This window comes from Sinocyclocheilus anshuiensis, unplaced genomic scaffold (genome assembly GCF_001515605.1).
Source record: "Sinocyclocheilus anshuiensis isolate Anshui unplaced genomic scaffold, SAMN03320099.WGS_v1.1 scaffold1556, whole genome shotgun sequence".
Classification (NCBI taxonomy): domain Eukaryota; kingdom Metazoa; phylum Chordata; class Actinopteri; order Cypriniformes; family Cyprinidae; genus Sinocyclocheilus; species Sinocyclocheilus anshuiensis.
The window spans coordinates 200245-211614 of record NW_015555815.1 but is presented as its reverse complement, the minus strand read 5'-3'; the positions used below and the strand labels follow the sequence as shown (position 1 = coordinate 211614).

Genomic DNA, 11370 nt, shown 5'->3' with positions numbered 1-11370 from the left:
TTAGGATTCGTATTTAAAATAGTTTTTTGCAGTTTAATATTCACAGACACTAGTCTATATCGTGATTTGATTTAAGTGTACTGACCTGTTTTTTATTTATTCATCAAAAATATGAAAGATTCCGTGAAATTATGCGTTATACAGTAAATTCCATTTTTATGACTGGATTCCGTGATTCCGTCCGTGTTTTCTGCATTGCGGAAATCATAGGACCCTACTAATGTAGCAAACGAGTATGATAAGCTGATAGTGAGAGTAAAAGACGAGGACATTATTGTTTACTTAGCATTGAGTCTCTCCAACTAGGTGACAACGTAGCGTTAAATCACCATTCAACAGACTCAAGCCACCACCGTCTATTGGACTGCAGAAAGATACTAACTTTTCAATCTGCTACATTACTGACAAAATATGCTGACTTAGGAAATGTGATGTGACCTATGTGATAAGCATGAGTTCTGGGTATAAACACCAGCATTGACTGAGTGTCCGCGATCAGCTCCGGTGGCCGTAACACAGGCTTTAATGCGCCGCAGACGCATGCCGTGATGCGCAGATCAGCTCTAGTCTCTAACGTCACTGAATCTGCTGTTAAAAATGAGCCATCCATTCATCGTATCATCATGCAAAACTAAGAATTAGAATCATTGTAATGTGACGATCAAATATAGGTGCGGGTGGGTGGCGGGCGGATAATTTGAGGCAGCGGACTCGGGTGAAGTTTGAGCTCATCCGCGCATCTCTACACTGACCTGACCTGGGTCACCAGTAGCAAACAATGGACAAACTAAGTAATTACACCATTCAGAAGCATTTAATCTGAGTAATGGTGGCGCTAATCGTTTACTCAGGAAAAAGGTCTATATATTCTGTTAAAAAAATGTTCATATCGGCGGCATATCTGTGGCATATTCGCCGATACCGATATATCTGTGACATGCTCATATCGTCAAAACAATATATCGTCGGGCTCTAATTTTTAGGGGCTGAAATTTAGCATAGTTGTTTATTTAAGCTGTGAATATTTCAATTAAAAAAAATTCCCACACATTTTCATAATTAAAAATTCAGTAATTCATATTCACCTTCCAGAATTCATTTCTGAAATATTGAATCTGTTGAAAAATACGATGTATAATATGCGACAGTTCATTTTCGATCCATTTTATTTCACTTTACAAATTCGCAATTTTTAAAAAATGCAAGCCCTGAAAATACAAGGCATTAAAATGCAAACACTGTTAATACAATGCATTATTTTTTCAGGTAGTGCAATTCAGCATGCTTTTGTCGATTGACATTTGTCATAATTTTTCTTCCATACTCATAGTTCATTGCTCATAGCTTGTCAGTGAAATATATGGCAATGTGTGTATGTTTTTATTAGTGCTGTGAAACGATTAATCACATCCAAAATAAAAGTTTTTGTTTACATAATATATGTGTGTATACTGTGTATATTTATTATGTATACTATATATAAATACAGACACATGCATGTATATATTTATGAAAAATTTTGTTTATATGTCAAATGTTTTTATAAATATAAAAAATAAGCATATAAATATATACATGTAAATATATTTTCAAAATATTTTCTATATGTGTGTGTATTGATATATACATAATAAATATACACAGTACGCTTACATATATTATGTAAACAAAAACTTTTATCTCGGATGTGATTGATCACGATTAATAATTTGACAGCACTAGTTTTTATTTATTTAGAGTCATGCAGTGGGATAGTTACTTCAGGGTGATACCTACAGTACATGTTCATGAATTTTGCGATTTAATGACTGTTCATTATGCCTTACTTATCTGTATAATGTTTTGTAATTCATAATAGCTCTTAACTGTAAATGAATGATTCAGTGTTAGCAGTCAACCATGTGAAGTACGAGTGTAACACAGAGCTGGTGTGTTTGTTGTCAGGTGGTGACCGTCTCGTACCTGCGTCTGAGCACTAGTCCAGTCGTGTACACGTCTAACAGAGAGACTGTGTCTGCCATCCCGCTGGGAGCCGCTCTGACCTTCACTGTTCATTTCCATGACAGCACGGGAGAAACCTTACACAGCCACAACTCCGCGCTCCGCTTCTCCACCAACAGGTGAATTATATAATAATAAAATAACATAACATACATATTTATCAAACATGGACTAAACCGTTCACATCCAAATTCAACAGCAGCTTGGGCTGAAATGACGCATTTGAAGGTGTTTGTTGTTGGTTCTTTAAAATATATAACAGATAAACTAGTGCCTCAGTTGGACTAATTAATTTAACATGCTGTCAATTCTGATAAAACTTCCTGGTGTTATGGACATCGCCAGAAGTTGCAGTTATTAATTATTGGTAGGTTAACTAAGGTTATTGGTAAGGATTAATTGACTAATCAGAAAATAATAAATTGATTTAATGTAAAAATAAAATGTAAAAAAAATAGTATGTATATAATGTATACAAAGCATTATTATTATTTTTTTTATCATGTTTTATTTCCATTGTGAAAGATTAATTTTTGGCTGTTCTCTCCAGGTTAACCCAACCTTTTTAACTCCCTGTAACTCGAAATCTGATGTTTTGCAAAGTCTAGGCTGTCTTTCATAAATAGTCAGCTTTATTTTTAAAATGACGTAAGAATTTTCACTTTTCCTCAGTGGTTTCACCCCATATATTGCGATTACATTATCTCTTAATTTAATACTAAAATATTTTAGCTTTTCGTCACACAGAGGAATGGAGCATCTGACATGTCAGATATGGTTGCAAATCAAAAAAAGAATGAATATTTATTTACAAATGTTCAGGCATCGGAACATTACAATGTAATATGTGAGCCTGGACCACAAAACCAGTCATAAGGGTCAATTTTTCAAAATTGAGATTTATACATCATCTGAAAGCTGAATAAATAATCTTTCCATTGATGTATGGTTTGTTAGGATCGGTCAATATTTGGCTGAGATACAACTATTTGAAAATCTGGAATCTGAGGGTACAAAAACATCTAAATATTGAGAAAATCATCTTTAAAGTTGTCCAAATAAAGCTCTTAGCAATGCATATTACTAATCAAAAATTAAGTTTTAATATATTTACGGTAGGAAATTTACAAAATATCTTCATGGAACATGATCTTTACTTAATATCCTAATGATTTTTGGCATAAAAGAAAAATCGACAATTTTGACCCATACAATGTATTTTTGGCTATTGCTACAAATATACCCCAGCGACTTAAGACTGGTTTTGTGCTCCAGGGTCACATATATTAAAGGTGGTAATTGCAGATAATGAAAATATGTTATAATAATTATATTGGGAAAAATCAGTGCATATGCCTCTTTTTTTTTTTTTACTTTGAGCAATGTGTTTGAATGATGTTAAGCACCCCACCGTCTGTGTTATGTGTGCAGGGATGATTTGGTGCAGGTCGGTAAGGGTTCGAGTAACGGCATGCTGACGGTGCGGACGGTGAATGTGGGTCTGACTCTGCTGGGGGTCTGGGACTCAGAGCAGGCCGGACTCGCTGATTTCCTCGCTCTGCCGGTCCAGCATGCCATTCATCCGGCTGGAGCCCAGCGGCTCGTCGTGGGAGACGTTGTGTGCTTTTCTGCACAGATTGTTAATCAGGAGGGTAAGAGGAAACACGCACACATACAAATATTGACAGCCCAAAGTAAGCATTTACTGTCATTGTTCATGTGCAGGTGCATCAGGTGTGTGGAGCTCGTCGTCCAGCGCTCTGCTGGAGATCGATCCCAGGACTGGAGCAGCAGTAGCCAGAGACAAGGGCACAGTCACTGTGTACTACGAGATTCCCGGTCAACTCCGCACCTACAGAGAGGTGAGGTTAATCACGTGGACTTCAGCTCGGAGATATTCTGAATCAGATATTTAGAAGGAAAAATCATGAAAAGTCTTTGGTCCGCAAGAGTGATGCCTGTTAAACTGCAGATAAACAGTACTGTGATCGTATTGTAATGCTGTGCTTTGTTTAGGTTCGTATTGAAGGTGCGTCTAGGACGTCTGTCGTGATTCCTGCAGTGAAGAAGGACAGAGACCCTAAAGTCCTGATGTCAACCAGGGACACGGGAAGCAACCTCATCGGTACAAAACACTCCACGCATTGCATTAGAGAGAGACTCAATCGTGCTTGACATACAACAGAACTGTTCAGTGTTTTTAACCATTACATTGAAATCCAGAAAAGATTAAACACAGAATTTGGTCAATTTGAAAGGGCCCCGCTAGCAACTGAAACGTCATGGGTTTGATTCCTAAGAATCACGAATGCAAAAGCCTCTTAAGTCCGTCTGAGATTTTTCTTTTAAATGAGCATTTCGCGCTGGTTCTTAAAAAGAAGTCTTACATTTAGTTGTATCAAATTTAAGGTCATAAAAAATCTTATATTGTACAAGAAAGAACAATTTTGAAATTATGATTTGAAAAGGTCTTAAATTTGGGGACAGAAAGACCAGAATTGCGAAACTGCTTATGTGACGATTAAACTTCAAAGGGCTATGATTTTATTCAATAAACATGAGAGTCCGGTGTTGCCGTGGAAAGTTATATTTCTGCTGTTCCGAATGAATGAATGAATGCATTTTCAATAAGCTTGTTGTTTTTGTTCAGACCAATGTGAAAATCAACCCATGTTTTTACCCTGCAAACACGCAGAGCTGTAAATGTGAACTGGTGGATCGATAAGAAGACAATGCATTACAAAAATCTAAACAGTAAAATGTATTTATATGTAATGTAATTAATATAATAATTTATTGATAATAATTGTTTAAATTAATATAATAATTTGACTTACAAATGGTTGAAAGGCTGAAATTTGAAGTGTATCATTTTATAAAACATTTTGTCTTTGTGAAAACCTTTATCTGGACTGTAAATCATGCATTTTACAGTTTAATATGTTACTATAGACATTGCCCTACCCTGCTCTTGTGGTATTCATTTTATAAATTTGAGCTTAATTATCCTGCAGAAACCCTGATTTTTATCAACATTTGACATTTTTGAAAATAAGACATTGAATTACTAACTAACAACCTTTGCATTGCAATTAAAGTGAAATTACTGAACCTAAACATAGGAGCCTGATAAAAATGTGCATTTAAAAGAAAAATCTCAGACGGACTTAGAGGCTTTTGCATCTGAAGTCTTCAGTTGTTTATTATGACTGCATTGTAAGCTTTTGTCAAATGAACACAAGCAAATGTAACGTTCTTATAAACAGGTGCTGTGTTCCATTTCTTTGAATCGTAGTGCTTTTGTGAACAGCATCATAGCACTCGTGTGTTCTCTGTCCACAGGAAGCTGCTCGTCGTCTCAGTCCGACAGCGTGGTTCTGCTCCACCCAGAGTCCTCCGTCAGCTGTCAGCTGCGCTTCACCAGCAGCGCCGTGCATTTCTCTCCTCATGACGTCTACCACACTCACACGGCCTTCGACGCCAGCACAGGTCTCTCACAGGAACCTTGGACTTCAGCCTGACTTCACAGTGACCGGTTTAACCCCGTGATCTGTATCTCCTCTGTGCGTCAGGCTTCTACAGCTGCGCGCTGAGCTTCAAGCCCATGAGCGAGCAGCAGGTGAAGGTGTTGAGTCTGTCTATGACGGAGGTAGAGGTGAGGGCCGGCGTGCAGGGATCTCTCTTCAGCGGAGAGCAGCTCAGCGTCCGGCTGCCTGTCAGTCCAGGGATCTACGCCGATCAGACGGACCTCATCCTGAGCAATCAGTACCCGTCTGCTGAGCTGACCATCTACGGCACGCCAGGCGCTCTCCAGCAGCTAGACGTAACCTTTGCATCCTCGTCTCTCTCTGTCTGAAAACTCAAATGTTTTTGTTGGGTCGTAGAATTAGGGGGGGGATGCTAGGGACATGTCCCTAAACATTTTCAGCGACTACCAAATTGTCTCTAGCAATAATTTTGATTAAAACAAATATATATATATATAAGAACTTCATTTGGACAACTTTAAAGGTGATTTTCTCAATATTTAGATTTTTTTGCACCCTCAGATTCCAGATTTTCAAATAGTTGTATCTCGGCCAAATATTGTCATATCAAAACAAGCCATACATCAATGGAGAGCTTATTTATTCAGCTTTCAGATGATGCATAAATCTCAATTTAAAAAAATTGACCCTTATGACTGGTTTTGTGGTCCAGGGTCACATATGTATATGTTTTTGTAATTTCGGGCGCATCTGAAATATGTCATACCATTGATATTATTACCTAAAAAGTTAAAGTAAATACATTGGAAAACGGCGCGCTTTCAAGGACGTGCATTTAATACATGGACGAGAAGCGCAGCGCTGCGTTTAGAACAACTCTCAGGTATTGCACCCAGTGCAAGACAGCAGTCCAAAACAATTCAAATAAAAGTTCACTTCAGGAATGAACAGTTACGTCGATGGGTTTGAAGTAGGGTGTTTGACAAAGCAGCGCAAACAAGAAGAAAGTGCGGTCTATGGCTATTATTAGCTCTCTATATATAAAGCATACAGACAGAAAGACAGCTGAAGTCATTATGTACATTAACAACAATTTGAGACACCTATAATGTGATAACTACTAGGTTTTCACTAAAATGTAATACTAATTTTAACTTTAACCAGTGTTACACATTTATTTATTCATTTATTTATTTTTTTAATAATGAGACTTTTGTCAACTTTTTGAGCAATTATTGTGGATTGTTGACCAAGAGTTTTGAAATTGAAATGAGAATAGATGGAAATTATGGAACTATGTAAATGAATCGATGGTATTAACATGGCACTTAATGATTAATATTGACATGTTTACATGTATTGCTCTTTTGTTGGTTTTGATTGCTTCTATTGTCCTCATTTGTAAGTCACCTTGGATAAAAGCGTCTGCTAAATGACTAAATGTAATAATGTGATAGGGTTTTCATTCAGAATCATCCTGGGTCCAATTCGATTAATATTCAAATAAAGTTATGCGTGATTAAGACACCCAGCGCTCTGTTGCTGCTGGAATGTTGTTGGTTCACAAAATCAGAATTGTGTAATTATTATCTGTAAAGCATAGCCTACTAACATTAGCTACCATAAGCTATGCATGAAGAGTTTAGATGACATGCTCTTATGTCTCCACCAATGTCAGAAGCAGACATACGGCCTTGTGTTATTGTGCTCAGCAGATGTGCATGTGACTGCTCTTTCTGGTGTTCAGGTGAAGAGCAGTTCTCCTGCGGTTGTGATCGAGGAGCAGGAGGTTTCTCTCAGCTTTCCCAGCTTCATCAGGTATGCGGTCAATGTGGAGAGGCCGCAGGGAGCTCTGACGGCATCCGTGTCTGTGAGCAGTGCGTCCAGTGCTCAGGTGCTGCACATCCCGGTGTCTGTCATGCATCTAGCAGCCGGCAGCTCTTCTGTGCAAGGTTTGTTCCTCAACGTCTCTCTGACAGCATTGTGAGAGGCATGTTGATGGTTAAAAAGGATCCTTCAGAAGGATCTCAGCGTCAGGAACAAGTGGGATGGTTTATTTTTAACGGTTTCCTGATCATGATGGAAGATTATATGTGACCCTGGAGCACAAAAGCAGTCTTAAGTAGCACAGGTATATTTGTAGCAATAGCCAAAAATTCATTGTATTGGTCAAAATGATCCATTTTTCTTTTATGCCAAAAATCATTAGGATATTAAGTAAAGATCATGTTCCATGAAGATATTTTGTAAATTTCCTACCGTAAATATGTCAAAACTTAATTTTTGATTAGTAATATGCATTGCTAAGAACTTAATTTGAACAACTTTAAAGATGATTTTCTCAATATTTTGATTTTGTTGCACCCTCAGATTCCAGATTTTCAAATAGTTGTATCTCAGCCAAATATTATCCTATCCTAACAAACCATACATCAATGGAGAGCTTATTTATTCAGCTTTCAGCGGATGAAATCTTACCCTTATGACTGGTTTTGTGCTCCAGGGTCACATATGTTCTTTGGAGCATTTCACTGCAGATTTTAAATAAGGCATAATGTACAGTTTGTGAAGGAACTGAACTTGAAATATAGAGGAGAGCCAGCTTTATTGGATCTGACAGCAGTTGCATTACAAACCACAAGTAAACAGTTTCATAATACTTTGTCCGCAAATGACAGTTTTATATGGATAATGTTTTCAAAACACTTATTCACATGAAGTAGTGGTGGGCATTGGCCAACATCATTGTATTGGAAAAAGTATCAATCATAACAGTGGCTGTTTACTGACAAGCCTTAAGGAAGGACCGATAGTTTCAGTCACTGGGCCAGAATGAGGGTTTAAAAAGATGATTTTTGCGAATATATATTTTTTTTGTGCAAAAAACTTTATCATTATAAGTCAACCTCAAGGAACATTAATAAAAAAAAATCCATGTCATAAGCCCTTTAATGTTTTTATTTTTATTTTTTTCTTAAATACTGACCCATGCTGCTTCACTGTTCTCGTAGCACATATAGTAGATGGAGCGGACGGGCCCAATATTCTTCAGCAGTTCATCGAATCCCATCAAGTGATGTTCTTCACTTTATTCGCTCTTTTGGCTGCCAGTGCTGTTGTCATCATCGGTAAATGCTTCCACATCCTGCCCAACACTTTTCAGTATCATGGATAATGGGTTTCCGGACAGTGATTGTTCCTCAATATTAATATCATCGTATATGTTTGTGTAGTGTGCCATGCACTGTTTTCCCCGAGAGATCCTGTCAGTCATCCTGCGTTCATCCAGAAGACTCCGCCTCCTGCAGGTGCATGCATCTGGAAAACACTCATGCAAGAACATAACCAAACATAACCTGAATAATTCAAACAGCTGAACTGAACATTAACTTTTATTTTTGCTATGCAATTCTTTATGCAATAAAGGACGCTAATGAATGTTCATTATTTCCGTTAAAGAAATCATATATTATTGTTTGCATAATAAACTAACATCAGTCTGAATTAATCAGGGACTTTGGGGAAGAATGCTGATTTCTTATGGACTTCCTCAGAAGTGTGTGCAGAGTGAAATGACTCTCCACGTGCTCGCATTGTTATTGTTTCTTCTGGTGTTTAGGAGTGGTAGTAATTGTCTGTGGATTTGACTTACTGACGTTGAGTTGAGCACTCATTTGTAGATGTTGCTGTTTCTGCAGGTGTAGCGAAGCTGACTGAAAGCCCCTTCAACAACAGCATGTCGTCTGTTTATTTGTGTGCAGATGTGCTCTTCACAGCACTGTACTGTACTTACACCCGTCTGCGGGTTTTCTGTCACTGAATTGAGAAATGTGCTGCTCAAACTGTTACCTTTGGGAAAAAGAACTAATTTCAGATGCACTTCCTCTGAAGTGTGTGCAGAGTGGCAGGTGCTACACACAGATAGATCTGACAACATGCTTGCATTATTATTATTATTTCTTCTGCTGTTTAGAAATACTTCTGCAGTCATTTGTAAATGCTGCTGTTTCTGCAGGTGTAGCGAAGCTGACTGGAAGCCCCTTCAACAACAGCATGTCTTCAGACACGAAGGCAAGCCCAAGATTGCGCTTGTATTCACCAGACTACAACTCCAGATAAAGCGTCTCCGCCTGAAGACTGAAGAACGTGCCTGAGCACTGAATGCAGGAGTGTAATAAGCGTGCCGAGAGTATTGCTTACATGCCTGAAACGATAGCTTTTTCATTTGTGTGCTGAAATGCTGCATATCTGATTGAATATGACAGGGCTGCATATTGTTTTGTCTGCTTTTTGTTTGATTATTTAAACGTTTGACGCGTGTTCTCATTTATTATCATTATTTTCAGTAGTCTTTTTCCCCCAATAGTTTTCATAGCTTGAGACATCTTAATTTGTAGTGATATGCAATGCTAAACTGTTTTTTGTTTTTGTTTTCTGAAGCTCAGGACAACTTTTGAAATGTAATGTGAGACTGCGGCTCAATTGTGTAGCATGTTGATTTGTGAAAAGTGCAACCACTGATTCCGTCCAAAGTGCTCTTACATGTGTTTGCTGTGCAGAAACTAATGGCCAGTCGTTTTGTTTTGTTTTATGAACAATATTAGTTGATTTGAATATATTGAACTCTTGAGTTGAGTGCAGCTTCTTTCAGTTATTGATGTGAATGTTAAATCTGTTTAAGAGCTTAATTCAGTTCAGTTGCTTTAGATTCGAAGGGCTTCTGAAAGGACTGACTGCTGCTCTGTTCAGATGAAGCATCAGTCCCTGATACATCTGTAACTGTGAGTGTTGATTTAAGGATATGTGACCATTATTGACCGAAAAATGCCTCAACCTTGTGAGCCTGTTTAAGTGAAACACAGTGAAGACTTTTCTAGTAGCTGCCTTTGTAAGCAAGAGCCATAATGTGACTCAGAACTGCTGCACTGAATAAAACCAGGAATTGTGAATCTGTCATAAGCTTTGACTTTAATCTGTAGATGTAACCACTTCTGAGCCTTTGCCAATGTGTGTGTGCGCTCTTCTGTCATTCATAACTTCCTCAGAAGTTAACAGCTCGTTCCTTTATGTACTCTGAGCTTTGTGCAGCATGTTTGTAATCTATAAACATTAAATATGCTCTTTTTAAGTATCGCCTGTTCAGTGGTTTTTACATATTTGCCATTTGAATAAAAAACACTGGAATATGGAATTAATTTGACCTTCGATTGAGTTTGATTAGGGGTTAGCCTTTTAGAAAAAAAATCATTTGTGAGGATGTCATTTGTGAATTTCAAAAGCACGTGTTTCTGCTGGTTTTTATTGAGGAAAGGAAGGCTGAATTCAGAATAGTGTATCAGCATCTACTGTGATATCTGTGGATGGCTAATATACAGTGTGTAATTATTAGGCAAGTGGATATTCTGATCATATTTTTTTTCCCCAAACATTTTAATAATTACGGAGAATAATAATTTTAAGGTGATGGTGTGTTGGTCAAACTCTTTAAATTCAGATGTGCTTAATTATTAGGAAGATTTCTATTACAGGTGAAAATGGGCAAAGAAAACACCGTAAAGTCCAAAATTACAAAACGTCTATCAGAAAAATGTGGTAAAGCATGACCATTAGACAATTTGCCAATAGTAGGCAGCGTCGCAAAAAAAAAGAAAACTTGCAAAAGATCTGCGAAGACTTGATTGTAAAACCACCAGTGCCACAATTTTCCAGAACTCCTGGAATCTTCCCATCAATCTGGAATCTCCAGAAGTACAAAATGTCAGGTTCTCAAAGAATTTGCTAAGGTAAGAAAAGCAGAAACACAACCCCCTCTTAACAAAGATCCCCGGCTGAAGCGTCAAGATTAGGCCAAGAGATACACGGAGACTGACTTTTCACAGGT

General features: G+C 37.7%; 1 protein-coding gene across 1 annotated transcript in view; it reads left to right on the top strand.

Annotated features, from left to right (window-relative positions):
- LOC107675171 (nuclear pore membrane glycoprotein 210-like) overlaps nt 1-10335 on the top strand; it is a 48600-nt gene extending 38265 nt beyond the window's left edge. The window contains exons 31-40 of the mRNA XM_016469427.1: nt 1945-2120; nt 3433-3653; nt 3727-3863; nt 4018-4126; nt 5344-5490; nt 5574-5824; nt 7237-7441; nt 8501-8617; nt 8723-8797; nt 9505-10335. Coding sequence (XP_016324913.1) covers nt 1945-2120; nt 3433-3653; nt 3727-3863; nt 4018-4126; nt 5344-5490; nt 5574-5824; nt 7237-7441; nt 8501-8617; nt 8723-8797; nt 9505-9608 — 1542 coding nt within the window. The 3' untranslated portion in view covers nt 9609-10335. The remainder of the gene's footprint in view (nt 1-1944; nt 2121-3432; nt 3654-3726; nt 3864-4017; nt 4127-5343; nt 5491-5573; nt 5825-7236; nt 7442-8500; nt 8618-8722; nt 8798-9504) is intronic.
- Nucleotides 10336-11370: the final 1035 nt, after the last annotated feature.